The following is a 14,063-nucleotide window of genomic DNA, read 5'->3' on the forward strand; positions in this document are numbered from 1 at the left end:
TCAGCTTGAAGGCTGCCAGCACATGAACTTCAGGGGACAGTGGCTGGGGGGGCTGCCTGCCTGCCTGCCTGCCGGCCTGCCCGTCTGTCTGCCTGCCTGCCCGTCTGTCTGTCTGTGTGCGTGTGTGGGGGTCATGAGTGTTGGAAAAGTATAGGTGAGCCAGTGTTATTTTGAGGCACAAACAAGAGGGCAACAGTGACACCACGTGAGTGAGTGAGTCATGTGAGCTGGCAGTGTGCATGTGTGAGTGTGTGTACGTGTGTGTGTGTGTGTACGTGTGTGTGTGTGGTGTGGGCCAGCAATTGAGGTTTCTCAAAATGTGAACGAGTGATGAAACCCATCCGGGAGCAGCAGCGACAGGTGTTGTGCATGATCAGGATGGAGCAGCTGTCTCATCTGCTCACAACATCACATCAAAAACAGAGAGATGAGATGAGATGAGATTCACCCCAGTCACAATTCCCAAACCTCCAGCAACAATATATGTGTGTGTGTGTGTGTGTGTGTGTGTGTTTCTAAGCGTCCGGTGGCGGTGTTGCATGTGGTTGTTTGCGTCAGTGTGTGCCCTGCGATCGGTTCAGTTCCGGGTGCACATAAACAAGAAAACAAGCACTCATATAGTTGCCCTGGAAAACCCGAGCTGCTCTTCTTCCAAGAAGACACTGTTGCACACCGTGTGCTGCTGCTGCTGCTGCTGCTGCTGCTGCTGCTGTGTGACATGTTTTGACAGATTGTCTTATGAATTATGAAGACACTGGAAAGGTCAGAGGTTGTGGACGGAAGGTAATGAGGGCTGGGCTGTCTTAGTGCTCAAAACATCTTGAGTGTTAACAAGCTTTTGTCCGCAGTGGGATTGTCTTGAAATACAATGGGACAGCAGCCCTTAACGCTATCGAAGATAAACAAGGCCACATAATACACAATGTAACGCAATACTCGACAACAACTTGATCTATTTATATTAGCACGAGTGACTGACTACACTGCCTTGTTCCATTTCTGGCCGTTTTGTTCTCATGTTTTGAGGCAGCCATAAAAAAACATATACTGGCCACACATACTATGCCCTGTGAATCTCAGTTCCAGCACATCATACAGTATATATGAAATAAGGATAAAGAAAAGGAGGGGCTTCTTCTCCTCTCCTCTTCTCTTCTCTTCTCTTCATGCCATTCCGCCGCTTGCATGCGTCGGCTCTGTCAGAACCACATGACCGAAGCACGTGTTTCTTTGGAACACTTCCGTCAGCGACAACTCCAAACACCTGGCCGTGTGCTTTCAAATAAAACGTTGAATGGGTTTCCAAAGTATGAGATAGCAGACACTTCGTTGTTAATGCGGTATTTTTGGAGTTAATCTGAGACGGTGACGTCATCGTGTCTCAAAGAAGAGCAGGCATAAAAACAAACATTCGCTCCACCGAGGCGACTTGAATTTATGAACACGCGCACGTCGTGTCATCAAGGCGCTCGTGCGTGATGTTGCATTTGGGCGGGCGGGCGCGCGCGCGCGTGCGTGTTTCGCTCTCTTCAGCGACGTTTCGCAACGCTCCGGTAGATAAACAAATCCACGTGCTGCAGGCGGGGCAGGAAAGTTTCCGAGGTGGGCGGGGCCACCGTGCTTCCGGCGGCCGACCGGGACGATATAAGAAGCTGCGCAATGACAACACCGCTTGAACGACAACCCGTTGAAGAGCAAGTGGCCAACAAAAAACAGGGATCGATCCAACGATCTATCGATTAGCGACTCCACTCTTTTGTTTGTTTCTTTGAGCATCTTCCCAAAGAAGGAAGGAAGCGAAGGATGCCTTTCCTCGGACAGGACTGGAGGTCGCCGGGACAATGTTGGGTTAAAACCGAGGAGGGATGGAAAAAGACAACGGTGGACAACAAATACAACAACAACAACAACGACAACAACGACAACAACGACAATATCTCCCTTGAGAGGTTTGTCGTCAATCTGCGTCACCAAACTGTCATTAGGTTGGAAAAATATCATGGGAAGGAAAAGTCAGATAAAAGAAGGAGAAGAAAAACCCCTTCGTCCATGCTTGTGTTTGCTTCCCCCCTCCCCTTCTTTGTTTTCCTTCTTCTGCTAATCGCTTTTCTATTAATAACTCGACAAGTGGGCAGCTTAACGCCGGTTGAGTCTCTTTCGAAGCCGACTTGACTTGTGGCCCAAACAATTGCTCTTACACGTGACAACATTCCGAGTGCACCCCTCATCCATTTGGACGTGAAAGCTGGGCCAAAGATGGGCCAAAAGTGTTGCGTTTTCGGTGGCGTTCACAAAGCCTCTATGGGGCTGAGGCACCGCAGAAACAATGCAAAAAAGGATGAGCATGTGATTGTTGTGCTCATCGCTGGCGAACAAAAACAAGAAGCCTTTTTTGAGCAACTAAGTGGAATTGAGTCATTTCCTGCTGCCCCATCTCACTGCTTTAATGTTGTTTGCGTAGCTTCCGCAAAGCCGAGCAGGAGTGTTTCAACAAGGAGAACTTGCTGCTTTCTCTGGGCTACGACATGGCTGCCAAGAAGAGGAAGAAAGACCTGATTAACAACAACACCAAGGCCCCATGTGAGTCACTCACTCACCACCTTGTCGTGTCTGTTTCTCTTGAGTGTGGCTTGATTAAAGATGTTATTTAAAAAGGCAAAACAAGATGGCTTCCGGTTGGCCGACGCGCAAAAGCTTTTGTGGGATTGATTTCCGTCCGTGTCGCAAAACTCAGGCAGGCAGGCCGTTCATGCAAACCATGTCCTTGATTACAGATTTCCACAGGGAAAAGTGGATCTATGTTCATAAAGGAAGCACCAAGGAGGTAAGGCCTAAACCCATTTTGTCATTGCTTATGTCAACATGTCATCAAGTAAGCTCTTGTTGGTAAAATGATTCCAGCGCCACGGATATTGCACCCTGGGGGAAGCCTTCAACCGCTTGGATTTTTGCAGCGCCATCAAGGACACCAGGAGGTTCAACTATGTCGTCAGAGTGAGTCCTCCCTCCCTCCATCCCTCCCTCCCTCCCTCCGTCCCTCCCTAATCGTGATGTGTTTAGATGAGGTTCCGCTTTCTACAGGGTGTGCGTGGCTTATCAACGCTCTGCAGACACTGCTGATGATTTTAACGGAGCCACTGCGCGTTTGCGCAGATGAGTCATAATGGTTCATGCTAATGGGGGTGAAATGTCTCCTCAAAGCAGCCTGCCCAAAACTTCTGTGACGCTCAGCAACAACACTTTGCAAACCATGTCATGCTGTAGCATCAAGTGTTAAATATATTGTCATGGTCTAACACGTAAACAACGTCATAATATCAACAGCCGATTTATGACAGTAACCGTTGGAAAGCTTCAAACCCTTATTGTAACAGTGCAGCCAGCCTAAAAAGTCCTCCTCCCCCCACTGATGTGAAACCTTTCCACGTGTGAAGCCACGTGAGTGGCACGTGGGAGGGAGGGGGGGAGGGAGGGAGGGAGGGAGGGTGGACTTAAGTGTGCAGTGAGGCCCCGCATGGTGCTGCTCGGGACTCTCCTCCACCCACCCAAACTCTATCACTTCCACTCATTCGACGGTGATGACTTTTTGGTGCAAACGCTCCGAGTCCAGTGCCGTAAGGCGCTACAACAATACGTCCGTCCGTCTGTCTGTCCGACACCACCAAGTGCACTTTTGCCGGGTGCTAAAAGTAGATACGGAAAGGCACGTCGTTCTGGCCGGCTGCTCAAAGGGCGCTTGATGAGCTGCTGAAAGAGCAAGGTCGGAGGAAAGCGCAAAGAATAGGGACGATCGAGACTTTGTTTAGACTCACGAAATAGCGAAGCGCTCAGAGTGTATTTTTTTCTTCCTCTGCACCTTCCGTTTTGTCGCATCCAGGATCAAACGTCTTCTTCGGTGATGTCACAGCATTTGTTCCGTGCATGCCTGGCTGCCGCCAGCTAATATTCATTAGCTGATGACCATTAGCTGGTGACCATAAATCATTGGCTTGACAGGATCAGCAGGCGAGTGATTAAAGATTGTTTTGCAAAGCATCCTGGCAAATGCAAATGCTTGCCGGCAGCTTCTTGACTTTCCGCACAGGTGGATTGGACCCATGCAGACGAGTGTGCATGTATCTAGTATAAGAGCACACTGGGGGTTGTGGCCCTCCCGTAGCCAATGGGCGCAAGTTCATCTCGTTTTATGTCCCTCTCTCTTGAAGCTGCTGGAGCTTATCGCCAAGTCCCAGCTCCCGTCACTTAGCGGTGTGGCTCAGAAGAACTACATGAATATTCTGGAGAGAGTGGTACACAAAGGTGAGCCATCCTTCTTATACTTCTCATCCAAGTCAGTGTTTGCTGTCAACAAACGGTGTGGCTGGGTGAGTCTCTTATCGTCCCTCACTCCCGTTGCTGCCGCCGCCGCAGTGCTGGACGACCAGCAGAACGTGCGCCCCATCAAGGAGCTGCTCCAAACGCTGTATCTGTCGCTCTGCGGTCTGGTTCAAGACATGGGCAAGTCGGTGCTGGTCGGCAACATCAACATGTGGGTGCAGCGCATGGACAACATTGTGCAGTGGCAGAAGCAGCTAAACAACATCCAGATCAACAGGGTGAGTGCCGCTGACATTGAGAGAAGGTTGACGGACGACAAAAAACCTTTCTTTGCGCATTTCTTTTCTTGCAGCCCAAATCAACGGGCATGACGCTAATGCAGCTGCCCGCCAGCCTGCAGCTGAATATCATGGAGCGTCTGTCGGACGGCAGGGACTTGGTGTGCCTAGGCCAAGTGTGTCCGCAACTCGGGAGCCTTGCTGAGGATCGCGTGCTCTGGAAGAGACTCTGCCAGTACCACTTCACAGAAAGACAGGCACGTCAGCACATCTACTCGACTGGGAGGGGAAGAGGGAAAATTCCCTTCACCGACTCTCCATTTCGATTGCTTCGTTTTGAAGTCACAGCGTCTTTCTTGTTGCGGCTGTGGTTGGCCGCTTAGCAAGCGCAAGCGCAAGCGCTTGTGAGCGTTGCGACTGACGCTGCTGACAAGTCCAAGTGTTTTCGTCAAAGTCACGCATGGGCGGGCCAATGTTTTCAGTGTTCTGGCACTGCGATGCATCAGGATGTTTCTTCTGCTTGTAACTTCCTGTATGCTACGTATAGTGCAATGTACTTGCCAAAAAAGAGCGAGGATAAAGCAGGCTTCAGTCACTGGGAGTGTTCACTTCACACTCTGCTCCCCCCCTCCCGCAAATGCATTTGATAAGACACCAAGCTACTGTCTAAAGTGGGTTCCACTACTTTGTGATGGGCTTGGAGTCACGTCTTAAGTGTTGCCCCTACCTCCCGCCCTCCCTCCCTGTCTCTCTTAGATCCGAAAGCGTCTGATGGTGTCAGACAAAGGTCACCTGGAGTGGAAGAAGATGTACTTCAAGCTGAGCCGCTGCTACCCCCGCAGAGAGCAGTACAGCGATACCCTGCACTTCTGCTCGCACTGTCACATCCTTTTCTGGAAGGTACACGAGTAGTACCCACATTTGTCTTTCGCATCCAAGGTGGCGTGGCGGGCCTATTTCAAGCCTTGTCCTTCCTTCCTTCCTTCCTTCCTTCCTTCCTTCCTTCCTTCCTTCCTTCCTTCCTCCCTCCTTCCTTCCTTTGCCACCCCATGCAGGACACCAATCATCCGTGCACCGCCAACAACCCCGAAAGCTGCACCGTGGCCCTTTCCCCTCAAGACTTCATTAACCTCTTCAAATTCTGATCATCGCCCCAAAATATGATGAAGCGTGTACATACTGTACAGGATTTCTTGAAGCCCTTCCGGCAGACGACGTCACTCCATGACAGTGGGACAAATACGCCCTTGAGATTTCACTCTGTTGACTTTTTCGAGGTACGATGCTGACTCCAATTTAAAGAGAACCAAAGAATGTAGAAGGAGCATCCGTGTGCAATAAGTGGGAGCAGTAGAAGTGGGGGAATGCTTCAGTTCACAAACTGCTTCCGATTTCTGGCTGTCAAGTCAACCGCAATTTCAAGCACAGAGGGAATTGTTTGCTTTGCCACTTCTACTCCGAGAAATCAAACGGAAGCGACCGAGTGTCAGCGCACCGTGCTGTTTTGTTTTTCTCACTTTTTCACTTTTATAAAGATTTGATACAGGTTTGAAATGTCTTGTTTTTGCGATTGCAATTATTTATGTCTGAGATTTGTGCAACTTGGTGTGCCTTTTTGCAAAAACCGCTGGCAAGGATTATCGACACAACCATGCTGGCTTGTTACAATCGGCTCCGCTTTTTTTTTTCTTCAATGGGATTTGAAGGAACTTCGATCCAGATGTTGTCATTGATCTACATGCTTTGCAATACATTGTGCTCTGCTGTGTAAATAAACGTTTATCTTTCAGAGGCAATTGCGTGTTTGGGTTGCCTCCGTTTCTAGCGCATGGGCAAAGGTGACGAGTAGAGCGCGCTCTTCTGGATTAATTGAGAACTGCAGGAGTGCAGCATCTTGACTGTGAGCGAGAGAGAGTTTGACACCTAAAAATTTTTGCCGATTGCATCCACGTTTCACATCCGCGCGGTCATCCTCATCAAGCGCAGACAGATGTCGACAAATACGTCAAAGTCGCGAAGGACGGTCAAAATAAATACCACGAGTGCCTTTTGTCGTCTTTAATTGTGTTGCGCACACAGTCAGTCCTCTATTGGCGCAGAGGTTGCTCAACTCCAGCATATTTCTAAATGGACAGTACTCACTCCACTGGTATGGTAAGCAAGCCTCTGTGCAGTGAGCCAAGTCCACAAAGACTCCTTCCTTCATGCATTCATCCGAAGCACTCGCTCGAGATATCCTGCAAATATCAAGTGTGAACAAACAAGTCCTATTGAATGACTTTTTTTTTTTTTGGGGGGGATCAAAGGAGGAAAAAAAGTTGGCCAGGTTTACCAGAGGTAGTAAGTGTCAAAGAGTAATATTTTCCCTTTCAGAGTTCTGAATAATCCACTCAATTGCATCCCAACCCTAGAGAGGCAGGCGCACACACACACAGAGCGGAAAGCAAGCAAGATTAAAGGACGATCGGATCAACAGCACGAGGGAATGGCATGCAATGGTGCGTTACCTTCCTGGCATTAGCAGACATTCTCCTCGCCATCATAGCCTCCAGGTAGCTACTCAAGCTCACTCCCTTCACTGTAATGATGGCCTCCTGCGTCAGAATGGTGCTGTGGAGCACACCAAAGGTACGTAACGCCCTTTGAGCATTGCTCTTTTGTTGTAAGGCCTAGACGGAAAGGAAAGAAATGGACTTACACCTCAGGGTTGTCTGGGTGAGGTGCGTAAAGGAGCCTCTCATCCACCGAGATCAGATTGGTAAGCGTGATCTGTGGGACAAGGCAACGCTCGCTGTCATTTCAAGACGTGGAATCGGTGTTTGGCTCTGGAAATTTCCAGGATAGCTTGTGCCCAGGTGGCTAGCATCAAACACTTTCAAATGGACTGGCAATTTGCTGAAAGGACCACCAATGATAATAGAGGAGCATGCACGTATAAGAGAGCTTGGGAAAGATTGCGGCAAAAGGCTCGAACGCTTTTCTTACATTTGTCGAGCACAGCTCCATCTTCTTCTCCTCGGGGTCCACGATGGAGTGCTCTTTGACGTAGGTTTGCAAGCGGTTGGTTCCCAGTAGCTAGAAAAAGAAACAAAAAAGTCTGAGAGCAAGTGCAGCCGCGCCGCCCCAAGAGAGCACGGCGACGGGACGGCGGGACCACCGACCGCTCGTACGATGGCCGGCAGGCCCCACTCTGTGCTGAGGAGTCGGTGGCTGTGCAGGCGTCCTTCCGCATCCAGGCGGCGCTCCAGCACGTCCACGCCCACCACGTGCGGATTCATGGGGTTAGGGTACTTCCTCATGGCGGCCTTGATCACCGTCTCCCACGGGTAACTACAAACCAGTACCACTTGTAAACGAGCTTTCCTCCAACCACTTGAGGTAAGAGAATCAAATGACTCATTATTGTCAAGCGAGTCGCTTGTATTTTGTTGGGCTCTTTCGAACATTTGGCTTACATGACAGGGGCACAATCTAAGAAGTGGCTCTCAGCATGCTGCCGCGCACTTGCTCAGAAAACTGTCTGTCTGTCTGTCTGTCTGTCTCTCTCTATCTAACTATCTATCTGCCCTCCCAACCGTCCACCCACCTGCCCTCCCAACCATCCATCCACCCACCCACCTGATTAGCTAAGTGTGGAGAAGTGGGCTTCATCCTGAACTGCTTGACAGCCAATCAAAGGCCACATGCAGCAGTTGATTGGACTAGGCAGCAGCTAAAAGGAAGGCCCGAGGAACTTGACTGTAAACTGTATTCAAACAGCACACACAGTCCTTTTCTAAGTGTTGTATTTTATATATATATATATTTATTGACACTTTTTCTTTTCTTCCATGTGAATCTTAGCAACTCTCACAGACCTTATGGCCTTAGTTACCCGTCTCTGTTTTGAGGAATTCTTCATCAAAAAAAACAACAACAAAAAAAACAAAGAAAGAAAAAGTGTACCTGAAAGCATGCTCTGTGCTCCAAATCTTCATGTTTTGACCCAGAGTGACGTTGTCTCTTGAGAAAAGCCTCTTGGCCTGCCTGATTTGCCGTCCGTCCGTCGGTCCGTCCGTCCGTTCTGTGTATGATCAGTCAGTAAATTGGGCCCTGGGACCAGCACCATCAGTTCCGTCCGTCCAGATGCTCGTTTGCCTCCGAGCATCAAAGGTGAAGAAGGAACACTTGCAAACGGATCATCCTGTTCCCGAGAGATGGGCAGCAGGAAGGCAGGGAAGGTGTTACAAACAAAATGGAAAGGAAAACGAGCAGCAAAACCTGCCCAGCGTTTTCGCCATCAAACATAAAGTCAGCCTGAACTAGATGCTCTAGCCAGGCCAGGACTTTCAAAATAAAAGGCTCTTCCTGCCTCTATGGCTACATTTTGGAAAGAGACCGATTTGATCGCAGTGTAGCAAGAAAACCGATATCTAAATGACATATTTAAATGCACTCAAGCGTCCCTGCACCTTTCCCTGTTTTTCGGAATTAATGTTATAGTACTGCGCTCCGGCCTAAAAGTTTATTTTGATGGCACAACTGCTGTTTTGTGTTGCACCTCGGTGTGCGTGACGACGTCACTGGGGCACTTGTGCGGACTGCATGCGGCAGGGTAGGCACCCTTTTGTGCTCATGCTAAGACAAGACAAGAGAAGACAAGAGCAGAGCAGAGAAGAGCAGAGAAGAGAAGAGAAGAGAAGAGAAGAGAAGAGAAGAGAAGAGAAGAGAAGAGAAGAGAAGAGAAGAGAAGAGAAGAGAAGAGAAGAGAAGAGCATCCTTCCACCACCATCCTTACGCATCCAGCGTCAACTCAATCAAGCTTCGACACGCATGAACCGGAAAATAGGTGAGATCTTCCAAAATAAAAACAGTATCCATCTCAATACGTTTGCCTTCCAGAATTCCACTTTATTTTGGAACAGGGACATGAACGCAGCACACTTTAATAGCGTCCGATGTAACCTACAGACAGAGCTGCGGCTGCTGCAAAGGCTCGGGAGAATTTTATTCGTCACCGGCCCAGGGAGGCGAGAGAGAGAAAGAGAGAGAGAGAAAGAGAGAGCGAGAGAGAGAGAGCGAGAGAGAGAGAGAGAGACACGTTTATGCCTTCGCCATCCAAGTCGCCGTGGATGCCGAGCAATTGATACACACACCCAAAATAGAAAAAAAAAATAAGAAAGAGAAAAACGCACAACGGCCGACTGGGAAGAGGGAGGTAACACTTATGCGCTCGCTTCATGACCTTGCATTGAATGTCATCATAGACGGATAAAAACATCACGCAAAGGTAATAGGGCATCCTAACCGGTGGAGAGTGCGGGATAGAATTACACTTTTTTTTAATTTAATCATTCGTGTTGTCCTCAACCGTTGTTCATTTGATTTTGAAGCCGGAAATAGCTTAACGGATGCGGTTAAGAGAAGCGTTCATCCTTGCTAGGTGAGGGCCCGACGGAATGAGAGAGTGCATGCCGCAGAATGCAAATGCGCACAATCAAATGAGCTCTATTAAACCTCTTAGAAATGCAACGTGCTTGATCATTTTTGCTCATTTTGGGCTGTAACCCTTGAATCAATAAGAGGCCCATGATGGACGGACGGACGGACGGATAGATGGATGGATGGATGGATGGATGGATGCATGGATGGATGAATACTGCAGCAGGCTTGGGCAAATGGGCTGTTGGTGATTGGGGATGGGTGTCACCTTCGTTTTCTGTTTTTTGTAATATATCAAGGCAAGGGTTGACTATGGTCCTCCTCATCCTCCTCACGTCTGCTGCCCGTGGTGGAAAAAATGTGCTGACAACATGCGCTGCTATCCCGGCACATGCTGCCTGCCTGCCTGCCTGCCTGCCTGCCTGCCTGCCTGCCTGCCTGCCTGCCTGCCTGCCTGCCTGCCTGCCTGCCTGCCTGCCTGCCTGCCTGCCTGCCTGCCTGCCTGAGCCCGCCCGCCGGCCCGCCTGGCCGCCCGCCTGGCCGCCAGCCTTTGTGCGCGAGCTGATAAATAATAATTTGACGATATTCTACCCCAAAACTGTGAACCTGCACTTGTTTCAATTACGTGTTTGTGAACAACAGGCAGGCCTTGTTTATATTTGGCATGGCTTCATACATCTGCAGAACACGCAGTTGGCAATATTTAACAAATGATGTCCAGACTATTTATGGATCCTTTTGTGAACGTTTACATATGTGGCTTAATCGTCTCCTATTCATTCCATCATGACAGGTAGTGGAGCATTTTGCGCTGCGGTCTCACCTACCACTGCCAGCACTGGAGCGGTCAAAAGGCGACGAGCTTTTACTACAACAGTCGTACTAAAAAAAGTCTGAATCGTACAAAAGTCCATTTGCCATGAGTTGCGCCACCGGCGTCATTCCGGAATCTGTTTTCTTCGTTTCAGATCAGCAGACATGGAGATTGTCACTCATCTAATTCACGAGACGGTAGAATTCTACAAATGGACCTTAACGATTGCAGGTAATCCAAACTAAGAACCTCGGCAGGCAGCCTTAAGCAGCAGTGAATGCAATGCTGTCCTTCCTCCAGACAAGCGCGTGGAGAAATGGCCCCTGATGGACAACCCGCTGCCCACTCTAGCCATCAGTGCATCCTACCTGCTCTTTCTCTGGCTGGGGCCCAAATACATGAAGAACAGGGAGCCCTTCCAGCTTCGCAAAACACTCATTGTCTACAACTTCAGTATGGTCTTCCTCAACTTCTTCATCTTCAAAGAGGTGAAGGAAGGAAGGAAGGAGGGAAGGAAGGGTTTTGCATCTTGATGACAGACACCTTTCAATGAGCGCGGCGTGTCTTTCATTGTCTGTTTCGGACTCAAATGATATCTCATTTGGCTCCCGCTAGCTGTTCATGGCAGCCAGGGCAGCCAGCTACAGCTACATCTGTCAACGAGTGGACTACTCCGATGACCCCAATGAAGTCAGGGTGAGTGCAATGTGCACCGTTTCAGATGCTAACAGCAACTGCTGCTGTCAAGCAGAAGAAGCCAAAGCTCAGGTGATCTGCTTGCCGAACAATACGCAAAAAGTAGCAGCCCTGACATGACATACTAACATCCCTAAGCTCTCTTGAAACGTTCCAGTCAGTGTGCTGGAGCTAAGGTCTCTTGAAAGGTTCGAATCAGGCTTTTGGCTGTCCCCCGCTCAGGTGGCAGGGGCCTTGTGGTGGTATTTCATCTCCAAAGGCGTCGAGTACCTGGACACGGTGTTTTTCATCCTGAGGAAAAAGTTCCGGCAGGTCACCTTTCTGCACGTCTACCACCACTGCACCATGTTCACGCTCTGGTGGATCGGCATCAAATGGGTGGCTGGAGGACAGTGTGAGTGGCGCCGGCCGGGCGGGCGGGCGGCCGGCGGGGGGGCCGGGGCCACCGGCTCTAGGCAGGCGGGCAGGCCATTCTTAAGCTGGACCTGAGCCTTTGGCAATCAAAACAATCCAATCAGCCATGCCGCCATAGCACATGGCGAGGATTTGTGTTTCCAAAAGGAGGAATATACATACGTACGTACTTGAAGACCAGAACTAACTGCTTGCTGTCTTTTCAGCATTCTTTGGCGCACACATGAACGCGGCAATCCATGTGTTGATGTACCTCTACTACGGGCTGGCTTCCTGTGGTCCGAAGATTCAAAAGTACCTGTGGTGGAAAAAGTACCTGACCATCGTTCAGATGGTAACACATCCGATCATTTTGTGCCACCCAAATGGCCTATAGTTGTCATTCTTTGATTCCTTAGCAAAGGCCCGTGATGGCTCGAGGTTTCATTTTTCCTCAACGGGTTGTTGTGCTCGCCTCTCAGATTCAGTTCCACGTCACCATCGGCCACACGGCTTTGTCGCTCTACGTCAACTGCGACTTCCCCCACTGGATGCACTACTCCCTCATCTGCTACGCCGTCACCTTCATCGTCCTCTTCGGCAACTTCTACTACCAGACCTACCGCCGCCAGCAGCCCAGGCGCGCCGACGCCTCCTCCAAGGCAGGCAGGGCCGTCTCAAACGGGGCCCTCAATGGACTCAGCAATGGTGCGGCGGCGGCGGCGAGCAAAGATGACAAGCTGCAGGAAAACACCAGCAGGAGAAAGAGGAAAGGAAGAGCAAAAAGGGATTAGTGGACGCTGAGGTAAACTCCATCTGCAGAAGACCTTCTTTGATGGATGAGCTCAATGTATTCATATCAAGACGCGATGAAACTAGCTTGTGGTGAGCCAATGTTGTTTAGCCAGGAACAGAGGCAAAGGTCAAATAGGGCAAAATACACTCGCGTCAGATCCAAGTGTTTCTGCGGCATCGGTCGGATGGGGAATCCCTTTGTTTGTTTGTTTGTTTTTTAAACATCATTGTACACCGTTTTTTCCCCCTCACATGTATAAAGCAACTGTCACGCTAACGTGGCACAACTCTTCATATCGTCCATCATTTGAAAAGATGGACAGACAGCATGTCAAGACCAAGTGGTGCTTTTGAGCTTGGATGGGATTCTTCCGCTACTTACGGAGTGGGGGGGGTCAAGCAGTGCAGAGCTCAGCGTGATATCAAAGTGTAAAATATGATACTATTTCTGTATGCATTGTACGATTTCTATGTCCCTACTTGTGTGTGATGATGTGATGTGATGATGAGGTGGACCTGATTTTAGGATGTTTGATTCTATTTATGGCATTATTTGATGGCTTGTCTCGTAGACAGTTGTACACAAAAGGGTCCGGTTATTGTTTCAAGAATCAATATCTTCCTTTGTTTTGATCAAATACTTTGAAAGGGTTTACTTTGATATTCTTAGTCCATGTCTTCAGATGGCTTGAATGTAAACAATCATAAAGTGAAAATAAAAGACAATTATCCTATCATTCATTTCTATAAAAAGCAGGATGGGGCAACTTCTATCCTAATTTTGTGTATGGATGACTAACGAAGAATGACTGCTCCGTTTATTTATTTTCCAATCTTCATTTTATTTTCTCTGTCGTTTTGAATTGTCATGTACAGACATAGCGATATTCATTTTTATGATTATTATGATGATGATGATGTCAATGAGAATGCGCGTGTGTTTGTGTTGTATATATTACACTGCGATTTTTTGTACTCTGCGCCCTGCTTGTTTGTTGGCCACCTTACTTTTGTGTTGTTGTTCTGCTTTTTTCAAGTACAATATTGATTTAAACAGAAAGCCCATCTATGTATATTAAAAAACAACCTTGGATTCCGATTGCATTCTTTATTAAGATAGCCAACATGAGACTTTTTGGATTCTAATTCATATAAGAGGTTCAGCTCTAAAATATTCCTTTCAAAAGGATGCAAGTCACCCCACGGAATTGTCCACGGATGGCCCACTTTGCCGTCATTTAACAAAGGTTTCTATGGTAACCAGTAAGCACAGATGTCAGATGCGGGACCCCACTTGCATGCCCCATCCATCCATCCATCCATCCATCCATCCATCCATCCATCCATCC

At 48.7% G+C, this 14,063-nt stretch overlaps 3 protein-coding genes across 9 annotated transcripts; 2 read left to right on the forward strand and 1 right to left on the reverse strand.

Moving 5' to 3' along the window:
* Positions 1–1,604: 1,604 nt before the first annotated feature.
* On the forward strand, positions 1,605–6,391 carry fbxo32 (F-box protein 32). Its single transcript, XM_088387763.1, has 9 exons — positions 1,605–1,949; positions 2,462–2,580; positions 2,775–2,824; positions 2,902–2,994; positions 4,206–4,299; positions 4,411–4,595; positions 4,670–4,852; positions 5,352–5,495; positions 5,651–6,391. The coding sequence occupies exons 1-9, from the start codon at positions 1,804–1,806 to the stop codon at positions 5,738–5,740; spliced, it is 1,104 nt and encodes a 367-aa protein (XP_088243889.1). The 5' UTR covers positions 1,605–1,803; the 3' UTR covers positions 5,741–6,391.
* A 247-nt stretch (positions 6,392–6,638) lies between these two features.
* On the reverse strand, positions 6,639–8,909 carry prelid3a (PRELI domain containing 3A). 3 transcript variants are annotated; one of them, XM_088388071.1, is made up of 7 exons: positions 8,541–8,907; positions 7,757–7,925; positions 7,581–7,670; positions 7,294–7,364; positions 7,103–7,205; positions 6,928–7,002; positions 6,639–6,832 (listed from the first exon to the last, which is right to left on the reverse strand). In XM_088388071.1, exons 1-6 carry the CDS (start codon positions 8,570–8,572, stop codon positions 6,943–6,945), a joined length of 525 nt encoding a protein of 174 aa, XP_088244197.1. In that variant the 5' UTR covers positions 8,573–8,907; the 3' UTR covers positions 6,639–6,832; positions 6,928–6,942. The 3 variants fall into 3 exon arrangements, with proteins under 3 accessions (XP_088244197.1, XP_088244198.1, XP_088244199.1); XM_088388072.1 differs by lacking the exon at positions 7,294–7,364 and having other exon boundaries at positions 7,103–7,264; positions 8,541–8,909; XM_088388073.1 differs by lacking the exon at positions 6,928–7,002 and having other exon boundaries at positions 8,541–8,908.
* A 221-nt stretch (positions 8,910–9,130) lies between these two features.
* Positions 9,131–13,807, forward strand: LOC148391483 (very long chain fatty acid elongase 4-like). Of its 5 annotated transcripts, XM_088388064.1 has the most exons (9): positions 9,514–9,864; positions 9,968–10,017; positions 10,810–10,907; positions 10,985–11,061; positions 11,131–11,318; positions 11,446–11,526; positions 11,749–11,920; positions 12,147–12,274; positions 12,402–13,807. In XM_088388064.1, exons 4-9 carry the CDS (start codon positions 10,995–10,997, stop codon positions 12,711–12,713), a joined length of 948 nt encoding a protein of 315 aa, XP_088244190.1. In that variant the 5' UTR covers positions 9,514–9,864; positions 9,968–10,017; positions 10,810–10,907; positions 10,985–10,994; the 3' UTR covers positions 12,714–13,807. The 5 variants fall into 5 exon arrangements, with proteins under 5 accessions (XP_088244194.1, XP_088244190.1, XP_088244192.1 ...); XM_088388068.1 differs by lacking the exons at positions 9,514–9,864; positions 9,968–10,017 and adding an exon at positions 9,131–9,423; XM_088388066.1 differs by lacking the exon at positions 9,968–10,017.
* The last annotated feature ends 256 nt before the right edge of the window (positions 13,808–14,063 follow it).

Source organism: Syngnathus floridae, chromosome 10 (genome assembly GCF_059516105.1).
Source record: "Syngnathus floridae isolate MCC-2025c chromosome 10, RoL_Sflo_1.0, whole genome shotgun sequence".
Classification (NCBI taxonomy): Eukaryota; Metazoa; Chordata; class Actinopteri; order Syngnathiformes; family Syngnathidae; genus Syngnathus; species Syngnathus floridae.